We start from the raw sequence: 12,663 nt of genomic DNA on the forward strand, positions 1-12,663 counted from the left end.
GTGGGTTAAAGGAATAAGAGACTTTGTGCTAAAGGGGTGACTTAGAGCCATTTTAAGGAGGAAAGGCATGAAACAGTCATAGGAAAACAGAAGTCTAAGATCAAGTCCAAATGTTGTGTGGCAAAGATGATGAAAGTAAAGGATATATTTTTGTGAATTCTGGTGGTTTTAACTTTGTTTTTAATTTTCTGAGTAGTCCAAGGATCTGTATTTTATGAATCTACAACAGTATAGGTAACATTTTATTGCAACTGAATTTATTTCAAAAATTATTAGTTTTGGCTGGGTGCGGTGGCTCACGTCTGTAATCTCAGCACTTTGGGAGGCCGAGGCGAGTGGATCACGAGGTCAGGAGATCGAGAACATCCTGGCTAACACGGTGAAACCCCGTCTACTAAAAAAAAAAAAAAAAAAATTAGCCGGGGGTGGTGGTGGGCACCTGTAGTCCCAGCTACTCCAGCTACGCAGGAGAATGGCCTGAACCCGGGAGGTGGAGCTTGTAGTGAGCTGAGATCCCACCACTGCACTCCAGCCTGGGCGGCAAAGTGAGACTCTGTCTCAAAAAAAAAAAAAAAAAAAATTATTAGTTTTCTGTTAGACCATTCTCAGTCTACCTTCTTCATTACCAAACTATATTGTTTTACTCATGCAGGTTGACCTTACAGAAGCACAGGAAACTGTACCTTCACGATGTCTACATCTGGATGCAGAGAATGAAGTTCTTCAACTTCAACAGACATTATTCTCTATGAAAGCAATACAAAAGCAATGTGAAACACTACAGAAGAATAAGAAGCAGCTGAAACAAGGAATAGTAAGCCTCAAAAGTTATATGGAGAGAAATATGTTAGAACGTGGTGAAGCTGAACAGCATAAACTGTTGATTGAAGAAAGAGCAAGGAAGGAGATGGAGGAAAAATTAAACGAAGCCATTCTTACCTTGCAGGTTGGTTTGTTTATCTGTAATGTGCTTTCATTCATTTCGCTGCAAATTTTATTTTGGATATATACATTGTACATGTTTTCTCTACTTTCCTTACAGCAATTTGTTTGGTAGACTTCTAGAAGGAAGGTGGTATTTGTTTCTCCATTTAAATATTTTCGTTTCCATCATTCTTATAACTAAATTGATCTTCCATAAGAATAATTCTCACTAGAGAATCATTTAATTACTAAAGCCAGTTGGCATAAAACAAGACTAATAGAAAAAGTAAAAAAAAAATTGTGATTTAGAAATTATACCATACTCTTGAGCTGCTTTTAAGTTACATTGTTCCACTTTTAAAATTTTAACTTGGTTCTGTCATTCTTTGGAGAATTGTTCAACAATTCAGACTCAGATATTAATTCAGTTGGTACTGATGATAAATATGTTAAGCTTGAGCTTCTTTCTTTCTTCACATTTTTCTTAAAGTTGTTCTCTGAATCACTTACTTAAAATTTTTCTCTGAATCACTGACTCCAAACAAAAGGAAACAAATACACCGTAATTATTCAGGTTATAATTACTTTTAAATTGTTCTCTTTTAATTTATTTTAGAAACAAGCAGCAGTATCTCAAGAACAGTTAGCCCAGTTAAGGGAGGATGATACTACTTCAATAAAAACTCAGATGGAACTCACAATCAAAGATCTGGAATCTGAAATCTCCAGAATAAAAACTTCGCAAGCCGACTTTAATAAAACCGAATTGGAAAGTTATAAGAGACTCTACCTAGAAGAAGTAAAAGTTAGAGAATCCTTGTCAAATGAACTGAATAGGTAAGTCAATACACAGAATCATAGAAAATAAGTTAAGCTCATTAATTTGCCTTCAAAAGCATAACTTTTAGTGAGACAGGTTCATGAGATTTGTGGGAAGTGAAAGCTAACTAGATTATACAATTTTGGAAAATTGTAAATTATAAATAGTAAATGAACTTAACCTTTAAGTAAAATTGAAAATAGTAAATGAACGTAACCTTTAAAATCTTAGTCCAGGACAGTTCCTGTCTCTCCTGTTTTTTTGGTTTTATGTGGCTTCTCCCCACCCCTTAATATTCTTATATAGTTAACTTGATCTATTAGGGTTTCAGCTAAATATTTACGAAGCTTCATCATTTAGACAGTGATACCATTATAAAAATTGCTTGTCAGTATTCCCTTAATTCAAAATATTAATGAATTTCATTAATTTCTGGAAGATGACAGCTGAAAACTGAAAGGGTCAAGTACGACTACTCTGGGCACATTCTGTCACTCAGTAAATTCACTTTGCTTGATTGTGATCATTAGAGGGTGCCTTGAGAAGAAGTGTCCTGTATAGTTTTTCCAATCCACATAAAGGCACACTTGTGAAGCAGAGAATGATTAACTAGGGTTGAAGGGAAGTATAACTTACTAAGTGATAAAAAAATAACACCTTGATCAGCCTGAGGGGGTATGTGGAAGACAGAAAGGGCAGGCCTCACCTCTGATACATGGGCCACAGTGTTAGGAGCTGATTGTCCTCGATGCTGCTTTAGTTCTCTTTGATTTCAGCAGTCTTATTCTCCCCAAGGAGAAGTCACCTTGAACAATTCCTCAGTGCCAAATGCTCAATGTTTTCCAGATAATGGGTGAAATATACAAGGGTGGTGAAAGCAATTGTTTGAAAATGTCTTTGAGAGATAGTTCTTTAGACAATCTCTAACTGGTTTACTAAATACAAGTATTTCTAGCTTTTATTTTTACTTTTAGTTTTTTTATTGTATATATTTAAGGAGTACAACTTGATGTTTTGATATATTTATATGTAGTGAAATGGTTATTTTGTCAAGCAAATTAATATCTTCATCATTTCACACAGTTACCCTTGGAATACAAGTAATTCTAATGGCATCCTTAAGAATCGTATAAGTAGAGTCGTTCCAGATGGGCAACAAGTGTTAACTATGAAGCCATACATCATTGATAGTCTTTTCTGTCGCCTCCCTCTCTTTGAACTACTTGTTTGTTAGAAATCCTTCTAGAAATATATGTACTTCTTTAGAACAATGTTAAAACTATAATTGGATACAGTAGGCATGCTCTAACACATTTTCAGAGTTAAAACACGGCTTATGGTATATTCCATTTACTCTTAACGGCAACTTTTAGAACAATCGAAGTCATTTAGGAATCACTTAGGAAAAAATGAAATACAAAGCATTTGTCTTTTGCAATCTTCATAGAACTAATGAGATGATAGCAGAGGTCAGTAAGCAACTTACTGTGGAGAAACAGCAGACCAGATCCAGATCTCTATTCACTGCTTATACTACAAGGCCAGTCCTAGAGTCACCTTGCGTTGGAAATTTTAATGATAGTGAAGGTCTCAACAGAAAACATATTCCAAGAAAAAAGAGTTCTGCTCTTGAGAGCATGGAGAGCTACTTGTTGAAGGTTAGCTATCTTTTTTCCTTTGGCATTCAGATTTCTGATATAATTCTTGTATGTTATTTGGTAAAATAGTTACTTAATTGTCTTGTGTATGGTAAGTAAAAGTAATAATTACCTGTGTTAATAAAGAAAGGAAACAGAAATTTTACAGTTATTTTTAAGTCTCTGGAGCTCTCATTCATAAGAGATTACTCCTTTGTTAACTTTATTCAATAAATGTAACCTAACTGACACATTTTAAATTTCTTTAAAAACTGCATTTAAGTTAGATTTTAACCAAAGGTTTACTTTGATGTGCTTTGTCTTAATAATTGATTTTAGTTTGTCTGGGGTTCACTTTTAATGGGTTTAGTGTGCCTGGGGTCACTTTTAAAGTTTTTCTGCATCATCTCAGGTTTTCTACCCCTCATCATATGTGAATGATTGGTGTCCAAACACTAACCACCCATGTATGTTTATTATTTAAAAGGATCCAAGGTGAATACTTTTATATGTTATAAACCTGCAACACTTGATTAATCTGTTCTTTAAGTAAAATAAATAAAAGCAGATGTGATGCAAGGGACGATTTTTGAGGAACTTCTTACATTTCTGTTTTGTGGGGAAGGGGGTGTTCATTTTTTAGTATTTCTAGGTAAGTAGAAAATTTGTTTGTTTTAAAGTTAATGTAGTAGTTCCAAAGCATACCTAATTTCCTTGTGGGGCATTTTTTGCCCAATCATGTTAGATTTACTAAAAGAGATTAAAAAGCATGATTATATCAAGATATGAGTGCCGAGTGCGGTGGCTCATACCTGTAATCCCAGCACTTTGGGAGGCCGAGGCAAGTGGGTCACTTGAGGTCAGGAATTTGAGACCAGCCTGGACAACATGGTGAAACCCTGTCTCTGCTAAAAATACAAAAATTAGCCTGGCGTGGTGGCGGGCACTTATAATCCTGGCTACTCGGGAGGCCGAGGCAGGAGAATCGTTTGAACCCAGGAGGCAGAGGTTGCAGTGAGCCGAGATTGTGCCACTGCACTGCAGCCCAGGTGACAGAGCAAGACTCCATCTCAAAAAAAAAAAAAAAAAAAAAAAAAGATACAAAGGCATGTCTCCATAATCACACCTTGGAAGAGTTCTTATATAGCTGTTGTCTACAGAATTTTTAGAGTTACGGAAAGAAGGTGTCTTCTAGAGTTGCTAGGAACTTTAGTATTTCCTATAGGAAAACATCAGCTAATACAAGGAGGAGGTGGTTAACATACCGTCTAAACAGATTTATAAAAAAAGGTGGGGGGTGGGGTGGGTTTCTGGGTGGGGCGGGTTTCTGGGTGGGGCATTACACAACAGGATATTTAGAAATTTTTAGCTATGATTTTCAAAAGCAAAATGTTAAAAATAGCACTAATATTGGATCTGTTTATACATCTCCTTTATTTGCAAGATTTTAACACTTTGGACTATTCCTACTGTGAAGTGCTATCGTACTCAGCATTTTCTCTAACCTCAAGAAAAATGGTTATAATTTTGTATGAAATCACACACCAGAGAAATAATATATTATAACTGGTTGTTGAAACAAGTTTTCTCTACATTCATGACATTTAGCATTTATTGCATCTCTCACCCCATTATATGAAGTCTAGAGTCTGACTGTTCCCAGACCAAACTGAGAGTTGGGCTGCTACTTATCATGGTCCAGTAATGAGATGCAGATGAATTGGGGAGGAAGAGAGGTTTTATTTTCTGCAACCGGTTACAGGGTTACAGGGAGGTCCTGGAAATTATTACCACACCAATTCAAAATTACAAAGTTTTCCAGAGCTTATATACCTTCTAAGCTGTATATCTACATGTAAGTGTGCATTCGTCTATAGACATAAGTGATTAACTTCTTTTAATCTGTAACTAAGGTCTAAGTCCTGAAGACCTTCCTCTGGAGCTTCAGTAAATTTATTTAATCTAAATGGGTCCAGGTGCTGGGGCGATTACCCTTATCTTGTCTCCTGCTAAATCGTGGAGTTTTGGGAGTTCCATTAGACCCCCAATAAACTTATTTGTGGAGGCCTGGGGAGTTTCTTCAGATCCCCAATAAAACTTGTTTAATACCAAACAGGTCCTATTAAGAATTCCTTCATTATTTTGTCATACTTTAAGGCCCAGGAAAGGCCTAGGCAAGACTCTTGGTGGGTTTTTGTTACATTCCAGCCTGTATGAGGGCACTGGCTCTTTCAGCTTTTAATATTTAACTTAACTACTCAGTCAGTGCCAAAGCAGTTGTTATGGAGGCCTGCGTTAGTGAGACCTGGCCTGCCACATAGCCTTGCCACTTAACACCATTGTAGTGATAATAGATTGCTATGCCTATGTTTTACTAATTTTTACTTACAGTTTTCACATTCTAGATTAACCCTGGGATCCTTTGTCCTGTACATCAGAAGTACTTTTTATGGTTTTATTGGCTCCTTATTTTCCAGCCTGTAATCTCAAGTATAATTTAGCAGTAGCCTGTCAATAAGTTATTCCTGAAGAGTGAACTTTGTATTTATTGGACTTCGCCATTGGTACTGATTTCACTACATTTCTTTAAAAAAATTTTCTAACTCCTCCCCTCTTTAAAGTGGAGGTAGTTGTGAAGAATGTATGGTAAGATTAGAAAAGTCAAGGAAGAAGAAACTATTTCTATAAGTGTTATACACTCATCTTTCTTGTTCAGGCTGTGGTGGATAAGCAGCAAATGGCGCTCCTCATTCCCTTCTGAGTTCAGAACACAGGAGTCAGATAGATGAACATCGACACACTAGCTCTATTACAGACTCATGATAACTAACGAGAGGATGTGGCTCAGATGTGCAGCCCCAGTGTTTTATCCCAGATTAGGCACTAACCCACAGAGTTCTAAGTGGAGAAAACAAATGCTTGACACCCATTGCAGGTGCATGCTGCTTACTGCAGAGATGACAGCAGACCCGAACTCATGTCACTGTGGGCAGACACATCTTTTGAAAGAGACCCTGAGCCAAGCAAGCACACTGTGTGCTTTGCCCAAATTCACCCATTAGGTAGATCTGACATCCTCTCAAGAGGAAGCTATAGGTAGAGAGAGTCTAAGTCATCACTTGAAACCTGAGGCCAGGAAAATGAAGGTTCTCCTATCATTTATGGCTGGATTTCAGTGATAATTGAAATTAATCCCATGTCTTTGTATGTACTAATTAATGATGAGAAGTTGGACAGACATATGCTAAATGGTAAAGAGAAATCTGTTTTGTGTTTTCAGTTTTTCTATAAATAACTCACAACATGGATAATTGACTTGTTGATTGATTTTCCTAAACCACGTCTTATTTGGAGGAGAATGAATAGTTCTTTTAAGGAACAGTTTTCTTAATTTCTGCTTGCTTGGTTCAACTAAAGATTTTCTCCATCAAGTTTTCTGTTCTGCAGTTTGAAAAATGTGTTCTTTATAAATTGAGTGTCTTGACTGGTACTAGCCAGAAATTACGATATTAATTGTTCTTTAAATTTGATTCATAACTTACAATTTGGAGAGCTACTATTTTTTGTCTCATGCTTAAACATTATAGAGCATCATGACAGTTTATAGATGCATTTTCTCTTTTTTGTTGTTGGTGTTGTTTTTGAGACAGAGTCTCACTCTGTCTCTCAGGCTGGAGCGCAGTGGCGTGATCTCTGCTCACTGCAACCTCCGCCTGCCGGGTTCAAGCGATTCTCCTGCCTCAGCCTCCTGAGTAGCTGGGACTACAGGTGCACACCACCACGCCTGGCTAATTTTTATATTTTTAGTAGAGACGGGGTTTCACCATATTGTCCAGGCTGGTCTTGAACTCCTAACCTTGTGATCCACCCACTTCGGCCTCCCAAAGTGCTGAGATTACAGGCGTGAGCCACCACACCTGGCTTCTCTGAGTTATTTATTTATTTATTATTATTATTATTATTTTTGATGCGGAGTCTCACTCTGTCGTCCAGGCTGGAGTGCAGTGGCACGATCTTGGCTCACTGCAAGCTCTGCCTCCTGGGTTCACGCCATTCTCCTGCCTCAGCCTCCTGAGTAGCTGGGACTACAGGCGCCCGCCACCATGCCCTGCTAATTTTTTGTATTTTTAGTAGAGACGGAGTTTCATTGTGTTAGCAAGGATGGTCTTGATCTCCTGACCTTGTGATCCGCCCACCTTGGCCTCCCAAAGTGCTGGGATTACAGGTATGAGCCACCGCGCCCAGCCTGAGTTATTTTTAAAAATCTGTATTTCTTTTCTGAATATGAAGGAAGCTGCTGGCATAGAATAACTCCAGGCTCAGTGAAAGATCTGAAGCCCACTCCTACCTTGTAACTAATTGGTTTTGTGACCTCGGGCAAGCTGCAGTCTCTCTGAGCCTGTTTTGTTTGTTATGTAAAATTAAGGACTTTGACTAAATCAGTGACATTCATACGTTTAAGTAAAACTCTTTTTTTTTTTTAAGAATAGAACTTTTTTAAATTGCATAAAACCACATTATAGAAAACAGAAGTAGTGCTGCCTGACTAAAGGAAGGATCAGTGCTCTGAAGCTGTGACTTTCTTATCCCTTAATCCTTCGGCGTCCTCTGTGGAACCTTAGATTTCTGTGGGACATAGCTTGAAAAGGATCATTTCTTGAATTATTACTTTTATAAGGCCTGGATGGTAATGCTGTTGTCGTGTTACTTACTCTATAAAGCCTATCTATAATGTTTTTGTCACAGAAATGTTATGGAAAGGAGTCTCAAAATATTGGTAAACCTGTTAGTAAAACAAAAAAATTGACTTGACACCTAAAATTTGTAAAGGCATTAGATATCATTATCCTTATCACCACAAACTATCTCAGACCCTGTTCTAGGCATTTAGTGAGAGAATACTTATTCTAAAAAAAATTTAAATAAGAGCACTCTAGATAGGGACACTGGCAATAAGTTTGAAATATTCCCACACCTTTCATAATTAAGTAGATAACTATAACTTGTCAGATGCTTAAAAAATGGGTACTAATTTCTGAAAAGAAATCAAAGTTGCAGTTAAATAACTCTATATTGTTTTCTTAGTTTTTAATTCTGGACACTCATGAATCAAAGAAACTAAGATTGAAAACACTGGCTCCAACCTATATTTATCCTTGTTTTCATGTAAATTTTCTGAAATCTTTGTGTCCGTATGAATAAAGAAGTGTTAATCATAATAGAGAGCATAATATTTTTAATCTTTTGCCAGTGGAACTTTCACATGGCATTGCAACAATATTGCGTTCTTCAAGTATGTATTAAAGATTCTGTGCTGAATTAATAGCAAAGAACATACTTTGAAATTATTATTTTCTAAAAGTGGAGAATGGAGAGTTCATTTTAAGGAACTATTCATTAAAGTGAAAAACTGATTAGACCTTGATAAAGGGCAGAGTTTTGATAAGAATGGGAAAGTAATGCATTCATTGCAAAATATGACTTGAATTGTTTAACCTCTGTACTATAAGGGAAAACATCACACTTTTGAAATGACATAGATCCAACACACCAATATTAATTGTACTTTTGTGAGATTAATCTAAACAGCATAACACATATATGTTCTCCATTATCTAAGCTTAAAATAGGTAGGAATTTATATGTTTTTTTTATTTAAGCAATCTTCAAGTTAGGTCTAGTTTGTAAAAGTATTATTTAAAGGCCACATTTTGTAATTGATGCTCCTTACCATGATAATGTCTCTTCTTAAACATTGTAAATAATATTTGACTTATTTCAGATGCAGCAGAAGTTGGAAAATGATCTAACTACAGAAGTAGCAGGTATGTTACCAAAATTTATGGATTAAATTTAGATTAAGTAATATATATGTGAAATAAACTGTGAACGACATCCCTTTCCATTCTTGGGCTAGTAGATACTACATTAAATATTCTTTCCTGTATACATCTAATGAAAGATGTGAAAACTTGAACATGTATAATGAAGAGCATACTTATGCCTCATGAATTCATCCGTTCCATAGCTTAAAAAAAATAACTCAAGAAGTCTGGCTCTACTCTTTACTTCTGCCATCCCTATGGAATTGTCAGACAGCACACAGAAACTGTTCTCAGAAAACAGAGGCATCATCAACTTCTCAGGGTTATGGTAGTGATTTTTAAGGCCAAAACATCCCAGTCTCATCTAGTAACCTATTCAAGCAGTTACAGTTTATAAGCAGTCGCTTGGGAGGTAACACTTTTAATCTCCAGTCATTTACAGTGTCATTGGTTTACTTTTGCCCTCAGGTAAAGTTCCAAATTCCTTAACATGGAATATAAACACCCACGTTCATTTGGTTCTTGTCAAGTTACTCAGGCTTATCTCTCATCACTTACTGTACTCTGCCCCTTTGCTCTAGGATCCAGCCAAACTGGACTGCACAGAATTCCCCAGTGCTCTTCCTTCTCCTCCAGCTCTTTGCACTTGCTTCTTTGCTCTATCTGCCAACCTTTTTTTCTCGTCCTTCAGGTATCCACTAACCATGCCTCCACCAAAAAGCCTACAATATCGAGACAAAACTGGGATAGGTGTCCCTCTTGAGTTCCAATAGTGCCCTGTTGTATACCTGTCAGGGTATCTATGACTTGGTATGGAAATTGCCTAGTTGTCTGCTTTTTCAGGTTATAGCATGTGATTGCTGAGGGGTGGACTGTAGCATCTTCATCTTGTAACTCCAGGGCATAGTCTAGTACCTTAGCACGTGGTTGTTGAATAAATAAATGAAGAATGAGAAAACCAGAAGCTGTGATACACAACCACAATGATCATTAATTCAGTGTGCAACTATGGGCAGATTCTTATCTAATAATAAGTTAGCATTGTAGTCATACATACTTTTCATTCTTGTTAACACTGAAAAAGCTCTCAACTCTTTTTTACTGACTTGCACTTAGTTAACTATGAAATATATAGAATATAATTCTTTGGCCAGGCATGTTGGCTCACGTTTGTAGTCCCAGCACTTTGGGAGCCTGAGGCAGGCAGATCACTGGAGCCCAGGAGTTTGAGAGCAGCCTGTGCCAACATGACAAAACCCTGCCCCTATAAAAAATACAAAAACTTGCCAGGCACAGTGGCTTATGCCTGCAGTTCCAAGTACTTGGGGCTGAGGCAGGAGAATTGCTTAAGCCTGGGAGGACGAGACCGCGGTGACCTGTGATCACACCACGGCACTGCAGCATAGGTGAAAGAGTGAGACCCTATCTTAAAATAATAACGATAATAATAGTAATAATAATAATATAATTCTTGCCTTTTGTTTTCAGCTGCTACTAAATATGAACCTGGATCCTATATAGCTTCTCCTCTAGGATTTACACACAAGGAAAATCTGAATCAAGATCCAGTTTTAGAAGCAGCAAAAGAATATGCACAGATTTTAGCAGAAAATACGCAGTCTGAAAGATAAGGCAATTTTATTTCTGGGCTATTCACATGATATTTTGTTTCCCATTAAGTATATGATGTGAACATTTTTACTAAAGGGAAGTATTCTATATTATACATGTCTGATGAAAATTTATATAGTATTTTAAAGAATGTTTCCTGGCCTCTTCAGCTAACTTTTAAGTGGATTTTGCAAATGAAAACCAGTATTACTGAGTTTATTACTAAAAATACCAAAAATTAGCCAGGCATAGTGATGGGTGCATGTAACCCCAACTACTCAGGAGGCTGAGACAGGAGAATTGTTTGAACACAGGAGGTGGAGGTTGCAGTGAGCCGAGATCGCGCCATTGCACTCCAGCCTGGGCAACAAGAACGAAACTACGTCTCAAAAACTAAGTGAATGAATGAAGGCATGAATGAAATGCAGCACCTGCTCTCCTCTCTATACAGTGTTTTTGAAATGAATAATGCCAAAAGCTCTCCCTAGTGTTCTGTGACTCAACAACGTTCACTCAGGCCGGGCGCAGTGGCTCACGCCTGTAATCCCAGCACTTTGGGAGGCCGAGGTGGGCGGATCACGAGGTCAGGAGTTCGAGACAAGCCTGGCCAACATAGTGAAACCCCATCTCTACTAAAAATACAAATAATTAGCCTGGCATGGTGGCAGCGCCTGTAATCCCAGCTACTCAGGAGGCTGAGGCAGGAGAATGGCTTGAATCCGGGAGGCAGAGGTTGCAGTGAGCTGAGATTGCACCATTGCACTCCAGCCTGGGCCACAGAACGAGACTCCATCTCAAAAAAAAAAAAAAAAAAAAATTCACTCACTAAATATGATCTGTGTTTTTTTTTTGTTTTTTTTTTCCTTGCTTCTCCCTACTACAGGACAATTAAATGAGCATGTGCTCTGGTTAGATGCCACAATTGAGAAATTAACTCTGACTGGTTTTCTCAGGAGTAAACTGGTAAATTCCACAAAAGAGTAAGCCTCCTGCAAGCTTTGTCCTCCCCAAGGGCCTTGAGTCCTGGAGGTATGGTTTGATTTGACTTTTTGACTTTTGACACTTATTTATTCTCAAGTATCGTGAAGAAATAACTTTTTACAATTTTCTTTTCCTTTCCTACCACCACGATATTAGTTCAGATCCTTGCCTTACATTAAGGCTGTGTAAATAACGTTATGATAAATCTACATTAAGGCTGTGTAAATAACCTTACCATAAATCAGAGGACTTCAGATAGGAGGGGAATTTGATAGCTGATCAATATCACACCCCTTCTCCTCACCTCTTCTGAGAAAACCACGAAGCCCAGAGCTATAAAGTGACTTAGATAATGACACCAGAGGGACAAGTAGAACCCAGGCTCCTGGCCTTCTGGCCTGTCTCCTGTTTCTACACCCTGCCTTTCATTTTGAGGCTTAATCTCTCATCTCTTAAGGCCACTTCATAGTCTGTCTCTTTTCTATGTTAATAAGCAGAACTAGGCTTGCTCAAGAATACAGGAAATTGCACATTTATAAGACATCAGATTGATTGTGAGCTGTGCAAAGCAAAAAGATTACATTTCCTAAAGATCTGTTTCCACTCAGTCCCGGCCAGGCCAAGCCAGTAGCTCACATTTTGTGGCCATTTCCACCACCCTGTGGCGAAGGCCTGGTACTGCACACATGGCTTGAAACAACCCCCAACAAGCAGCAGGCTGCAACTGGCTTGAATGTATTTATGCAAGTGGATTTTGACCCACGTTTTTTTTCTATGTCCATGAATGGAGCTGTATCGGCCTGACTTGAGCATTATTGTTGCTGAGATATAAGGAGGTTGCAGAGGAAGTGGAAGAGGGAAATGC

The 12,663-nt window shown here is 37.8% G+C and overlaps 1 protein-coding gene across 1 annotated transcript in view; it reads left to right on the forward strand.

The window, feature by feature from the left end:
* Positions 1-10,849, forward strand: part of CCDC144A (coiled-coil domain containing 144A) — a 75,962-nt gene extending 65,113 nt beyond the window's left edge. The window contains exons 14-19 of the mRNA XM_055255895.2: positions 653-946; positions 1,541-1,761; positions 3,192-3,402; positions 9,164-9,206; positions 9,788-9,897; positions 10,695-10,849. Coding sequence (XP_055111870.1) covers positions 653-946; positions 1,541-1,761; positions 3,192-3,402; positions 9,164-9,206; positions 9,788-9,897; positions 10,695-10,727 — 912 coding nt within the window. The 3' untranslated portion in view covers positions 10,728-10,849. The remainder of the gene's footprint in view (positions 1-652; positions 947-1,540; positions 1,762-3,191; positions 3,403-9,163; positions 9,207-9,787; positions 9,898-10,694) is intronic.
* Positions 10,850-12,663: the final 1,814 nt, after the last annotated feature.

Source organism: Symphalangus syndactylus, chromosome 20, assembly GCF_028878055.3.
Source record: "Symphalangus syndactylus isolate Jambi chromosome 20, NHGRI_mSymSyn1-v2.1_pri, whole genome shotgun sequence".
Classification (NCBI taxonomy): domain Eukaryota; kingdom Metazoa; phylum Chordata; class Mammalia; order Primates; family Hylobatidae; genus Symphalangus; species Symphalangus syndactylus.